We start from the raw sequence: 15,255 nt of genomic DNA on the forward strand, positions 1-15,255 counted from the left end.
ATTAAAACCATGCCTTCAGACAGAATTGTATGGTGTTACCCTTAGAGCAAAGTAAAAATAACTGACCACTGGCTTATAAGCCTTGCCCATTATTGTCTGACCCAGTGAGGAATTACAATTATTTGAATTACCAGCTGAATCACCAGTCCTTTGGATTTTGAATGCCTTAAACCCAAATCTGGTGGGCAAATCAAAGTCTTATACAGTTAGAACAATATTAGGAGGAAAGTTACCAGCTTTAAAGTTATTTTGAACCCACAACCCTCTGTTTCAAAGTATGGAGACTAATCCACTGGGCCACAACACCCCACCTAATTCATGAATCCCTGGTTTTTTTTCACAGCCGGTAGGAAGGGCAGACCAAATACGGTTGGAGGGGAAGGATGAAAGAGACACCCAGACAATAAGATACAAAGAACACATGGCAGCATACCCCATAACAATTGGATGATCTTGAGATGGTGTTGATTACCTTCTAAAACAATCAAGGAAGTGCGAACAAGAGAAGGCAGGGTGTATGCAAATCTCTCTGTTTTAGATGACAAGGGGGCTGGCTGTCTGCAAAACTCTCAATATGATTGGTACACCAACATAGCAAGGTTGAAAAGTGGGCGTGTCGGGGGAGTGAGCATGTGTACATTCATGCCACAGAGATTATGGTACATGTACATTGGAAGGGGGCGTGTTCATTTTTTTGGGGGTGACTATTAGCCTATGGATTGTGTGAAAAAGGCTGATGAAGATCGATGGATGGTGCAGCCATGAACCTGCAAAGCTTGCAAACTCCAGGCACAAAAAAGGTTGAATGAGGGCGGGAGAGGCATACTTACTTGCTGCATTCTAATTATCTGGCAAAAGACCTGAAAATACTGATAATATTGACAGATTACCCCCTAATGATCATACCGAATAAACAAACCGCCCCCAGAGAATATCTTGAGACACATGTTGATCGCTATGTATTTCCCTCATAGTTTTATAAAACACGTAATAATAATTCATTTTTTACTCTGGTTTTTCCACTGGTACTACATGTATGAAGTTATAATTTCTTTTAGAATTATAAGTGAATAGCAATTATTATTATCAATGAAAAGTGATGAATATTAGATATGAATATAATAAGTTTCATATACACACTTTATTTTGGCAAAAGAGATGCAAAAAATAATAATACTAATAATTGTACATTTATTTATTTATATTTCTATATGTACGTAAATGTATACTCAACTGCACATTACAATTATGTTCTTGTTATTACATGGCTATAGCCATGCTACCTACAAGGGCTCTGGCATTCGAGGAATTTCTTCCGGCCGGGAACCCATTCACTTTGCGTGGGTTGAGTGCAGCACAATGTGGGTAAATTTCTTGCTGAAGGAAAACACGCCACTAGACTATGATGCCCCCACATATCTCATCTCTTCTGAAGAAAAAAATTGGCAAGAATCTTTTAACACTTGTTGAATTCTCTTGATTAACATAATGATTATTTCAATAACTTGAAAGTGATACAAATTATTTTTAAATCACAAATCTAAATGACTCCAATGTATATTCTAAACTCTATGAGAAGCATTAGGAAATTGCAAAAAAAAGGGTCAAACCAATATTCGAAATTGACAATGGTTTTGATATTTGAATCTTGCAGCTGGTAATTTGTTTTCTTGCAAATAAGAATCCTAAGAAAAAATTGATTTTAGACTTAAAATGGTGTGGCAATATGGGTTCTAGTAAATAGACCGATCTGAAGCCACTTTCATACTGACAGCCGAAGTGGAGTTACTCCGTAGTCAAGAAGGAGTTACTCCACTTTGGAGGGCAGTACAAAAATTCTAGGATTACTTCGATCCACATTGAGAAAAGGGTTACAAACGGAGCTAGTCCACACCAGAAGTGCGGTATTGCTTATCTCATTCATTTTCGCATGGAGGAGATTCCACACTCCACACATAAGGCGCAAACTCGCTTGGAAAGCACAGAAACGACTGCGGATACACCGCTACGGCACTTGCTAGTTTGAAAGCGTATCAACTCAACCCGGAGTTACTCAAGCGTAACTCCACTTTGACTTCAGTGTGTAAACGACATGAATGTCTTATTGTACATCAACTGGGCACCCAATAACCTCATCTAGGTCGAGTACTGCCACTGCTTCTCCGTATTTTGGAAGCTCTCACTGAATTTCTTCTAAATTGCATTCAATCAAGTACTTGCGTGGGCTAATGTTGATCAGTTTTGATGAGTTTGATATCATTTTAAACCTTAGGATGTGCTTTTCCAAAACAAAATCTTGAAATTAATTAATGAATTATTGTTGGTTTGGGGGTCGCAGGTCACATTTTAACTTGGCAAATATATTGTGGTATGAATGCTGTAAACAAACTAGAGTGCATTTATCATAAGATATCATATGAATGTTGCCTTCTGACTAAGAATCTAGGCAGTAAATGGGAAGTTCAGGTTCTTGAGTTTCAAAGTGGCTTTCAAAGACGGTGCTAGAACTTTAGAAAAACTTGTAAAATCATGGCATATATAAATTTGTTTGCCATTCAGTGACTGCAAGTATATGTATGGTGAAACAGGAATATACTACCAAAATTGTAACACAAGGATCTTTCATTTGACACACTTTCTCTCAACTACATGTACGTGGTCAGATAATTATCATGCAATGCCTTTCTAGCACTAAACGGCATGCATCGGGGATCACGTACTGCACACATGTCACCATGCATTTGACATCCAGCCAAATATGCATTCTCCCTTAAACAATGCTTGTTTGGCAATCAGGAACACCTCTTTTGTTCCTCCAAATCGATGGGGACAACAAGATTGTTCACACTTTCGAAGGGGGCGTTGTCAGGAGAGGAAGGGAGGCGGACTGGAGCTGTCATAGAACAAAAGACAGATGGCATCAGATGGCTGACTATTGATGCTTTGATTGTCTAATGCGTCATATCCCTGAACCGGACTGAAATTGGGACCGTGGGATCCTATCTGGTATTTTCCATACGTCAATACCGTACATTTTAGAGCAAGAAGGGCGGGTCTACGCAGTTGGTTACATTTCACTAAGATCATGGTGCCAAAAGGACCTTAAATAATATTTGAGTTGTACGAAATATGAAGGGAAAAAAGTGAGCTTTGAAATTCTGTCACATGATATTTTATGATGAAAGTCGCTACTTGACAAATTCTTTTCAAAATGCTCTTGCATTTATAATATAACCAGTATTAGTTGAAACAGCTAGGCTGATAACCTGAGTGTGTGTACTCCCATACTCATTGCTGTGAGCAGTGCATGTGATTCTCAGTAGAATTGCCACAAGTTATCATCACTTTGGGCAAATTCAACAATTTCCAGCAAATAATGTTTATAAAGTTCATATTCACAGACCTTGATAAACGAGCTGCCAATGAAATAACATGGGCCACATTAAAATGTTTTCTAAAAATACCATAACTTTCCTACTTTTCATCTGATTTTGATGCAATTTTCAGTGTTACACTTTTCTAAATTCTCTATTTCTATTCAAATCAACTTATTTTTGTTGTGGTTTTCCCTTTATAATGAAGAGTGCACTTTGATGTAAAACAACAACAAAACAATCCATTTCGAGGATGCAAGGTCGAGCCAGTAACAAGGCATCAGAAACGAACAGAAATTTTGAAAGATCACGCATCAATGATGTCTTGGCTCACGAAGGTATTCTCTGTATCGACTCAGGTCTTTGGCCAAACAGGGTCTCGGACCGTTGGCTCCGCAATTCACGTAGGCCTCATACATGGAACGGGACACTCTGTCCACAGTCGGCGGCGTGACCTGCACAGAGGTGTCCAGGGAAAAAACACTGCTCGGGATTCTGCAAAGAGATGAAAAAACAAAACATAATTATCAAGATGATAATGAAGGATAATGGAAACGTCACATATCATCACTGTAGACTCAAATCTAAACTGAAGTTCTTATCTTTACTAACAGTATTAGTGGCACTCTAACACTCATCCAAACTCTTTCTTTCATTCTTTCTTTTTCTTGTGTGCCTCAGAATAGAATATTTCTAGACAGATGGTGCCATATAAATGCCTATTTTTATCATAATTATCATTGTTATTATTACCATTATGGTTCACCTGAAAGAACTGGAAAGTCTGTTGAGAGGCAGTGTACTAAAAATTCATCATAGAATATCATACAAACTTGGCATTTTTTAAGTTAAATATTCTGTAAATCCACATTTTATTAATGTTATTCTATGTTAATTACTATTTGGTTAAAATTCTCTTTTATCTATTTCCCTTAGGTCTCATCTCACCTGTTCTAATCCTACTCTGCCTACCACCAGTTGGTCTACTAACCATTTGGTCTCATTGTCATTTGGCCCATCTACCATTATGTCTAATTTCCAGTTAGCCTATACCTTTTTCATCTAAGATCCATTTGGTCTAACACCAGTTGGGTCTATTTGATAAGTTAAACTGTTTATGATCAAAATTTTTATTTGATAAAGTGCAAAAAATAAGTAGATGTATAAGGGAATCAGACCATCTGGGTCATAGACCAAATGAGAATTAGACTAAGTTGATATTAGACCAAATAGCAAATTAGACCAAATTGATCACAGACCAAGTGTTTTTAGCCCATGTGGTATTAGACTAATCTAAGTAGACCAACTGATTGCATACCAAGTGAACATAAACTCTTCCATAAGCTATGCTGACAATAGGAAACATATATATTTTTTTTTTTTTTTTTCTGACTTATGATTTATGATTTTCATACAGAGCGAGCATACTGATCTTATGATTTTCATTACAGATCGAGCATACTGATCTTAAACAAATAGGAGTAATGCCGAAAATTTGTTAAACAAATTATAATCTCCTCCTATAAAAAAAAGCCTCTTAATTTACTAGGAAACATATACATGTACATGTAAACGCTTACATTCTAGTGGCTCTCTTCATGCACCGTTTGATTGGGGAATTGGAGACGTCTGAATGTCGGGACATCACCTCTTGTTTAGAGTTAATTCCCACAGCTGAAAACCTGCAGTGATCGAGAAATAACATCATCAAAGCTTAAAAAGAAATAGGGGACAACAGTTTTAAGAGATACAATGACATGACAGAATTCATCTAAATTGCAACCAATAATCTCTTCATTGTAAAAACATGTAGGCATGCATACATTCAATCATTACAATAGTACCCAGTTTTGTTCCGTTTATTTCATTTATTTGTTTTAGAAATATTTTGTTTTGGGATATTCTAACTATAATAAGCTGTGATTTGTATGGAAAATTTAAATCTTTTCACAATTTTCTGCCATTCAGTATCTTGTCCTTAATATCCAAAATGGTACTGTATTCTTTTAAATTGTTTGCCTTTTTTCCCATGACAGTGTTGAATAAAATCAATATTGATAACGTGTTCATTTTGTTCCAATTCTGCCTCAAAACTCACAATGAGACAATTGCCAGGCAAGGTCCTTAGCATATAGCCAAAATTATTATAGCAATTTAATTAAAAGAAAAAAAGAAGGCAAAATTATCTTCATTGAAGTGAAAGAAGAACTTTTCTTCTCAATAATGTCAAAATTTGAAATCATGAAGTGTTAACAAAAACATTTAAGAAACAATAATACAATAATTTCTTTGACATTATTTTCTGCACCACTTGAATTTTCACTCAACTTTAGCAGCATACAGTGACTTCAAACCTTGTTTTGTTCTTATTCTTCGAAGCTAACACCAGACTTTGTTTTCAATGAATCAAATACATTTTGTAGAATACTATCGATCTCATATTTTACTGATCGTTTTTGCCAAGTTATGCATAATTTGAATGCTCAAGATCTGATGTTTCAAACTTGATTAATATCTATATATTTATTCAAGTTGATTTGTTACTAGTTTTGAGGAGAAAATACATGTATCTCATTTAATATGCTTCAATCTGGTAATGAAAAAAAATGCGTCATAATTCATCTCATATTTTTTACATGATCAATACAACTTAATTTTACTACCTGTTCTAGCAAGCTTTGTAATTTTCATGCATGATCTATCAACAAATGAACATATTTTACATTCATGAGATCTTGCATCTCTACAAGACTCATGTGAACAAGTATCATACAGTGCAGGGCAAGCAAAACCTTCCAGCCGAAATACACACACAAAAAAATCATTATGCCATTTTTTGTTTTGAAACTCCAATCGGAATAAACGAATGAGTGTGAATAATGACATGTCTTGAATTGACTCTGAATTATGGAAAATGACTCAATTACAGAAAGTTACATCCCACGCTATACAAAAAATAGAACAATATACGAGGAATAATACAAAGTTCAACATGCATAATATAATACTACCTTTAATAAGAGAACTATATAATGTGTTGCATACATGTACATGCAACAGATTGAGATATAAAAGATTCCTGACTATCCAGTAGTATATCATGTCAACATAAAAAAATCACTATGCATGTAACATAAAACAAAGTAGGGTAAATAGTTTTCGCATCGCCAATTTCAGTATACGATGAATTCAGAATATCTTACAGATGTGACACTTAAATACATTTAATAAAAACTAACAATACGTTATGGGCATGGTTTTATTTAATAAGCCAGTAAAGTAATCTAGGATGGGCAGAAAAATATGAAATCTATTTATTGATTTTGCATCTGAAGGAACAATTCTTACTCAACACTGCAACTTTGTCCAAATACATGGGCAGCGCTACATAGGGTTTAGATGGCCATTCATAGTTTAGTTGTTACTGCTCAGAGCTTCAACAAATCTTACAAAATACAAAGTTATAACAGGGAACTGAGTTAAAACCATTCATTGACCTTGATCTATTTGGGTATTGCAAGAGACTTGCGATCGATTGCAAGTTTATTTTTGGTCCCTAAATCAATCATGTCTCGCAGTTAATCGCAAATTAGTGATTGATTGCTAATCTGCTCTTTGAAACAAGAAGATTAATCTGATTTGCTATTACTAACGTTGACCTATCAGTTGTAAAATTGCAACAGAGTATTTGCAATTGATCGCAAATATATATTCTTGCAACACCCCCTATGAAATCTTCTAAAACAACAAATTAAGTAATATAGATAGTCTGTAATTTTTGGCAAGCCACTGTACCAATCTAAAGCTTCTGGTCAGCTTTTTAGTCCAAACAGTTGTTGATTTAATGAAGATTTTGAACTGGGGAGTCGCATATTAGGTAGATTCAATTGAATTTTTTTTTTTTCAATCAAATAATTCAGAAAAAGAATCATCAGAATACTTTAAAAAACAGCTATGGTTTCAGAATGATAAAATATGCAAGCAAGCACAACAATCATGGGTGACACGACAATTGCTCCTACGACATTTGCTCCTGCGACATTTGCTCTGGTCTTAATATTTCAGTGGGAATAGGGTTAGAGTTGGGATTGCAATTGAGTTTTTGATTCAGAATAATGCAAAGATAATGATTGTGGTTTATTCAGTTATGGAGGTTGGGTTTTGTGTTTGGCTTAACGCGCGGTATTTCCGTCGGAGCAATTGTCGCCGGAGCAAATGTCATGGAACCCAATCATGATGTAAGCTACGATTTTGAAGCTACAACACAAACATCTGTCAGTAATTTTCACAAATCAAGCAATGGAGGAAAAAGCACAACAAAGAGAAGTGACAATAGAATGGCCTTGCCCTTAAATTTTGCATTTTTTATAACAATAAAATCAATATTTTGGAGGCGTTGTCTGATTCTTGCTCAACTCTCTATATCACAGTGATTCTATTGATTTCCACTGTGCATACATTTGCTGCAAATTGTGACAAACATATTTTGTACCAAAAAATAATTATCCTATTTATCATCATCATCATCATCATCCTTGTCCAATTTATCAATATCACAACCATCATAATCATCATCATCATCATCACCATCATCATCATCACCATCATCATCACCACCATCATCATCATCACCATCATCACCATAACATAATCAAGATGATGATTATGATCATCACCATCATCATATAATCATTACCTTCATCATTATCATCATCATTGACAGGAAATCCTTCTTTTGATTTTTCATGTAATACAATGGTACTTCTCCCAGTTACAATTTAAGTCTTTCATGCATAATTACCAACCCTCAAGAACCTTACGATCCTCATCATCTAATCTCTTACAAATTCCAGTTGCTAAGAAATCATGCAGGGGAACGGGCCTTTGCACATGCAGGGCCTAACCTGTGGATTTCTCACCCACAGAGTTTGAAAACCCAGACTTCAGTGACCACCTTCAAGGGCACCCTGAAAACATAGTTTTCATAATAGACATTGCGCTTTTTAATAGACATTGATTTATTGTTCAGATATGTATCATAATTATATGTAAATGGCTTTGTTGTTGTTCTGCTCTGAAGTGCCTTGAGCATCTAATCAAGATGGAAAGTTCGCTATAAAAATCTCATGAACAGTATCATTTTCATTATTATAATCATCATTTATCAATATCACAACCATCATAGTCATCTTCATCACCATCATCATCATCCTCATCACCATCATCATCAACATCATCATCATCAACATCATCATCATCACCTTCATCATCATCATCATCATCATCATCGTCATCACCATCATCACTATCATGCATCATCATCATCATCATCATCATCATCATCACCTTCATCATCATCACCATCATCACCTTCATCATCACCATCTTCATCATTGTCATCGTCATCATCATCAACACCAACATCATCATCACTGATCAATATCAATGTCATCCTCCTCATTATCATCCATATTATCATCACTTTATTCAACATCATCATTATCATCATCATCATCATCGTCATCAGCAGCATAATCACTATTACCAGCAAGCTATTTTTGTTTAACAATGCAATGAATTGATTCACACCACACAAATATGGTTAGCATTTCAATAGAACTACAGTAAGAGTGTAATAATCAACTCTAAACGAGCCTAAATACATTAAGTTAAGCCTAATTTTTTATTTTTATTTTTAAAGCCAAGGATTCCCTGCAGTTGAGGGGGAGGGGGGGGGGGGGTATTTTCGAAGCTATTAAAAATAGTATTATATCACATATTTCATTCACATATATATATATCAGAAAAACACCACTCCTTATTAGCCGACAAGTAATCACTCTCTATGCTGTGAAACATAATACAAATTTCACATTAAACACTTGATGCCCCAAGGTAATTCTTTTTTCATAACAGCTTATACAAGGTAAAACTGTGCATCGTGATTCAACATCTTGCAAAATCACTTTCCCAATCTCATTGCAAGGTGGCGCTATTCAATGTTTTACTGCAGCAGCAGCAGCACCAATGTTTATCTGAATCACAAAATCAGTTGATCACAAGAAGAAAGCATTAAACAATGTATGTGTGTTGGTTTTAATTGAAGGAGGAATAGTTAAACATGACGATTTATAGTTATAGAGTTTTAGAGACTAAATATCAATATTATTTATATTTTTTTAACCTCACTGTATGTGAGCAGCTGCAACGTAAGTGTACATTACGTCTGATTATAGACATACATGTTCCATCCCAATATGTCAGTGTTTCATAATGTGATTAAAAGGATGGTCCGGGCTGAAAGTATTTATAGCATAATAAATAGAGTAGAATTCACTAAGCAAAATGCCGAAAATTTCATCAAAATCGGATAACAAATAACAAAGTTATTGAATTTAAAGTTTAGCAATATTTTGTGAAAACGATCGTCATGAATATTCATAAGGTGGGCTGATGATGTCACATCCCCACTTGTTCTTTTGGATTTTATTACATGATATTAGGTTTATTCCAATTTTTTCCTCCAAGAACTAGAAAATAGGATTGACAACCGATTTAGTGCATTAGATATAAATTGCTGCAACTTATTTCATTATCAGGCAGACATATAATTTACGCAAGTTGTATATTTCACACATTCATGCATGGGCACTATACTGTTGAATATGCATTCATATTCAATAGCAGATATTGTAAAGGAGCTTATGGGATATTTGTCGGATTTCAGTCCTTTAGGGACACGCTCTGATACTGCACACTCAAGCATTTGATGCAGACCGAAATATGCATTGTTAATGCATCATTAAAACACTCTATAATTCACCTTATTGCACCTTTACCAATTCAATTCAATTTCATTTTATTTAATTTCAATTATTTTCCAATCATGGCACAATTCATTTTTATAAAACTAATAAGCACATTACAATAACAGAATGAAAGTGAAGGGGGGGGGGGGGTCAGCTAAAAAGCAGGGCTTGTAGGGTAAAGGCCCCCCTTTTATAAGTACATATTACTAATTATGACCAAAAAAGTACCCCCAAAATAGAAACAAGCTTTAATGTCAACTTCCCAGCACCTCTTGTACGAAGAACCAAGCCAATCCATAATTTTAACTACAATGCAATGAAAAAAATCAAGCAAGTACATGTAAAGATGCAATTATAAGCATGGCACAAATTACATTTAATAAATCAAAGGGGAGGGGTCAACTAAAAAGCAAAGCTTGTAAGGTGAAGACCCTCTTTTATGAGTGCATACATTTATTAAAGGGAAATGAAACTTTTGGACCAAGATAGCTTGTATGAAAACAGAAAAATCAAAGAAACAGATCAACAAAAGTTTGAGAAAAATCAGACAAATAATGAGAAAGTTATGAACATTTAAATATTGCGATCAGTAATGCTATGGAGATCCTCCCATTGGCAATGCGACAAAGATGTGTGATGTCACTTGTGAACAACTCTCCCCATTACTTTAGTATATATTTCACTAAAACTGCCTCTTTTATCACATCTATCAGTAGATCATATGTTCTTTCTATAGGAGGGCATGTAATACAGATTTTTAAAGAATACATCATGGATTAAGAGTTTGTATCACCTTAAGAAATAGCAAAAAGAAACATTTTGGGGGGATTTTATAGTCCATCAAAGGGAAAGTTGTTCACATGTGACATCACACATCCTTGTCACATTGCCAATGGATCTCCATAGCATTAGTGATTGCAATACTCAAATGCTCATAACTTCCTCATTATTTGTCCCATTTTTTTCCAAACTGTCTTTGTTCTTATTCTTTGATTTTTCTGTTTCGACACAAGCCTACTTGTTCCAAAGGTTTCATTCCCCTTTAAAAATTTGGACCAAAAGGTAGAAAATGAGAAGAAATAAAAAAAATCAAACAAGCTTTAATATCAATATCCCAGCATTTCTTGTATGAAGATGCAACATGATCAATCAAAAAATCTAACTACAAAGGAATTAAAAAAAATCAAGCAAGTACATGTGAAGCAACAAAAAAAAATTCAAAATAAAACATATTTCTCTTTTTTTGTGTGATTTACCCAGCATTATTGGAAATTGTTGTGCACCTGAGCGAAACCATGACAAAATAAAAGATAAAAGGAAAGAATATGGAAGTTAGTATATTATGTGGATATAAAGGCCTACTATTCGTAAGAGATTTCAACAAGGAGGGAGTTTGAACCATACATTATATACTGATTCTCTGTATAAATGTACTTTATAATTCAGCATATATTATTGCACCCTTTGCGAAAGCATGTATCTGTCATGCGATGAATAAAGGTGCAATTATACACAAGATCTGTATAGTCCATGGTTTTTAAGACTCTTTCGCGAATTTGGGCCTTTGCAAATGATCCATTTCTGCTTTATCAAGAGCTTGTAAACGTAAATAGTATTTTTTTTATAAGACATTATGGCCCGAATTCACAAAAGTGGTTTTGAAAACCCACGGTTGAGTCGATGGGTTATGCAGATTTCCTATATAAATTACGCTTAATTTAGCGCACATCGGGCGCATGTACATGTATAAAAAATTCTAATGGTGATGCGCGCTCATGTCACATTGCGCCAATTTGATGCCTGTTACCATGGTTAGATACGCTATTTTATTCATAAGTCCACTGTTTGAATAGTCGACTCATATATAAAAACAATGGACTCATAAATAAAATAGCATGGATAACCACGGCAACAGGCGCCTGTGACAAAGCGCGCATCAGCATTGGAATTTTTTATACAAGCGCCCGATGCGCGCTAAATTAAGTGTAATTTATATAGGAAATCTGCATAAACCATGGACTCAACCGTGGGTTTTCAAAACCACCTTTGTGAATTCGGGCCTATAAATTCAAAAGCCAAGTTTTACATGTATATTTGATGATTGTCTTACTCCCCTCAACATTTCCCAAGACAAGAAGCAGAACAGCTGAAGGCATTAACCTAATTATTGTCAATGAGGGGGCTTTTTGACAGTGGGTCATGGGTCTGACTTCAAGTCGTGTGTTAGTACAATGCAGAATGCGCATACGTAATCCCATTGATAAATTAATGTGTGAGTTATGCATGAGAAAGTAGTTCCATGCAGTGGTCGCTGTTTACTGCTTCTGGGCCCCGTTGCATAAAAGTTAAACTATCATGGTAACTTTGCCATCCAATGGTAGCTACCATGGTAACGCTGATTAACAGCCAATCAAAATAACGGATTCTATGGCAAAGTTTAATGGTAACTTTTATGCAACGGGCCCTGCTCATTAAAAGTTATCTTTTGTTTCAATCAAACAAAATAATAATTATTTTCCTAATACAACTAGTTGGGGCTACTTTAAACAAGAGCTACATGTACGTAACTATGGTGAGTCACATACCACATTATCTAAAATTTATATACGACTTATGCCCATATAGTTCTCTGTGACACAACATCTAATACTCTGAACATGATCAATATATGACAACATATTACGGATATAATATGATTTGAAATCAAATTCAGTGTTTCAATGGAATAGACCCACAATGATAGAGTGTGTGTCCATTAAAAACATTCTGTAATCAACATAATAGTAGCTTCAGAATAGTGATTCATGACTTAAAATCAGAATTTTCATAAATTTATGATAAATACTTTGGTAATTTTTTCCCCAGTTACATGGTAAACCAACCTATGGAATTCCAAGTAAAATGAAAAAAAAAAAATAATCATAATGACCGCTACCTGCATTGCATTTTTCCACTGCATAAAAAAGTTCAAGAAAACAAAAAAATAGAAAGGTAAAATGTTGATGAAACACTCCCCAGAGTAAAATCCAATGAGCAAAACCAGTAAAAAAAATTATGAGATATTCTATTTTAATATATAATATTGAGATAAAATTTGCTATATATAGTGTTTTGTAGTTTAATTTCTGCAGTACATATTTTTCCAATCCAAGGATGAAATGATAGAGAAATTTAAACGTACCTCTGATACAAAGCTACATCCTTTCTCTCTGGTGATTTGATTTTGACACCATACACTTCTTTCATTGTAGGAAACATATCCTGTGGAAAAAAGAATGACAACGAATAACATTCAAAGCAAAACACATTGATGAATCAAGTAGTCAAATTAATAATTACTATATTGACAACAATGCTTTTAACAATATGAGAATAGGAGAAATTATATGAGTTAAAAATATTGGCAAAATGAAATCTGTATAATTGGCTTTAGATAAAAAACAAATACATATACATTGTAAATGTAGTTGTTTATTAGCAACAATCTTTTAGGCTTTTCTGAATCAATTACCCTTCTTCTCCTCCCCCTCTCCTTCTTCTCCTTCCCCCATCCTTCTCTTATCTTTCTCCTCTTCCTTATCTTATTCTTCTTCCTCTCCTCCTCCTTCTTCTTCTTCTGTTGCTTCTTCTTCTCCTCCTTTCTTCTTCTTCTGTTGTTGCTTCTTCTTCCTTTTCTTCTTCTTCTCCTCCTTCTTTCCTCTTCTTCTTCTTTTTCTTTTTTTCTTCTTCTTCTTTCCCTCTTTTCCTCCTCAACTTCTCCTACTTTACCTTCATAGTGGGTGATGATGAGGATGCGGTCCCTAGCGCTCCATCCATGGAACTATCATCCGACGTCTCATCACTACTGGATGATGTCCCATAGGAGCTTGAACCATCATCAGAAGAGGACTTGGGTGTGCCTGCTCTGGCGGCTCGACTGGACTTGGAACTGCGGAAAAGATAACGATGATTTGGCACTAGGAAGTGTACACTGCTTTGTGATGAGGCATTTTCATTTGCCACCCCCACCCCCACATTTCTTGCCATCAAATGATTTAACTCTGTGGTCCACATTCTGAACACGGATTTAATTCGAACTCTGGTCAAAAGGTGTGGTGAAACTATGGAAGGCCAACTGTTACACAAATCACAAGTTCACTTTCTTAGCTCATCTGTTACTCAGACCAGTGATTACTGGTCTTTTTGTCTTATAATTTCAAATTAAATTAGCTTTCTTTGCCATTATACCAAGAAGAAAAAGGACAGTGAAAGTATGAAAAATGTAATATTGATATAATACTGACATTTTTGGCTTCCCATAATTTTAGCACAGAGTTGGATCATGGCTCAAGTTCAGAACATGAGTCATTGTGACCCTCCAAAAGACAGCTCATCATCAGACTAGGACTTTGGATTGCCTGCCAGGGCGGCTTGATTGGATTTGGAACTGTTGAGAAGATCATGATGATTTGGGAAATAGAATATGTGCACTGCTCCACAAGAATGTGTCTCCCAGCACTTTCACACCCCCCTCCCACTAAATCAAGTAAAATGAAAATATGTTCAAAATAAAACACATGAAACAAACAACATGAAACCAATAATATGCATAAATGTGACATAAATGAACTTATATGTCATATACATGTAATGAAATGGCAATTAGATTTAAAGAATGTTACCTGTTCTCCTCGGTTCTCTTGCTTTGGGGAGAAACTCTCGATGTAAAAGGACTCAATTCCTTTGAATCTCTGCTTGAGTAGTGCCTAAAGAATGGGAACAAAAGGACAAACTGAGTGAGAATTGTCAAATAAATATGTATAACAATACAAACAATTAGTAAGATCATGTGAGGTAGTCGTGGACTTTTGGTTAAGACTCTCGTCTTTCAATCTGAAGGACGGGGGTTCGATTCCAAGCCATGTGTTTTCCTTCAGCAAGAAATTTACCCACATTGTGCTGCACTCAACCCAGGTTCAGGTAAATGGATACTGGCAGGAAGCAGAAAGTAATTACTCAAAAAGCTGTGCGAACCGGAATCAGTAGACTAGCTTAGTCGGGGTAATATAGGAGTGCCTTGAGCACCTAGCAAG

The 15,255-nt window shown here is 35.2% G+C and overlaps 1 protein-coding gene across 1 annotated transcript in view; it reads right to left on the reverse strand.

The window, feature by feature from the left end:
• Positions 1–700: 700 nt before the first annotated feature.
• Positions 701–15,255, reverse strand: part of LOC121413945 (polyphosphoinositide phosphatase-like) — a 38,630-nt gene continuing 24,075 nt past the window's right edge. Inside the window, exons 21-26 of the mRNA XM_041606963.1 lie at positions 14,845–14,928; positions 13,952–14,111; positions 13,365–13,444; positions 11,440–11,466; positions 4,955–5,056; positions 701–3,869 (exon numbers count right to left, since the gene is read on the reverse strand). Of these exons, the coding sequence (XP_041462897.1) occupies positions 3,689–3,869; positions 4,955–5,056; positions 11,440–11,466; positions 13,365–13,444; positions 13,952–14,111; positions 14,845–14,928 (634 nt within the window). The 3' untranslated portion in view covers positions 701–3,688. The remainder of the gene's footprint in view (positions 3,870–4,954; positions 5,057–11,439; positions 11,467–13,364; positions 13,445–13,951; positions 14,112–14,844; positions 14,929–15,255) is intronic.

This window comes from Lytechinus variegatus, chromosome 4 (assembly GCF_018143015.1).
Source record: "Lytechinus variegatus isolate NC3 chromosome 4, Lvar_3.0, whole genome shotgun sequence".
NCBI classification, from domain to species: domain Eukaryota; kingdom Metazoa; phylum Echinodermata; class Echinoidea; order Temnopleuroida; family Toxopneustidae; genus Lytechinus; species Lytechinus variegatus.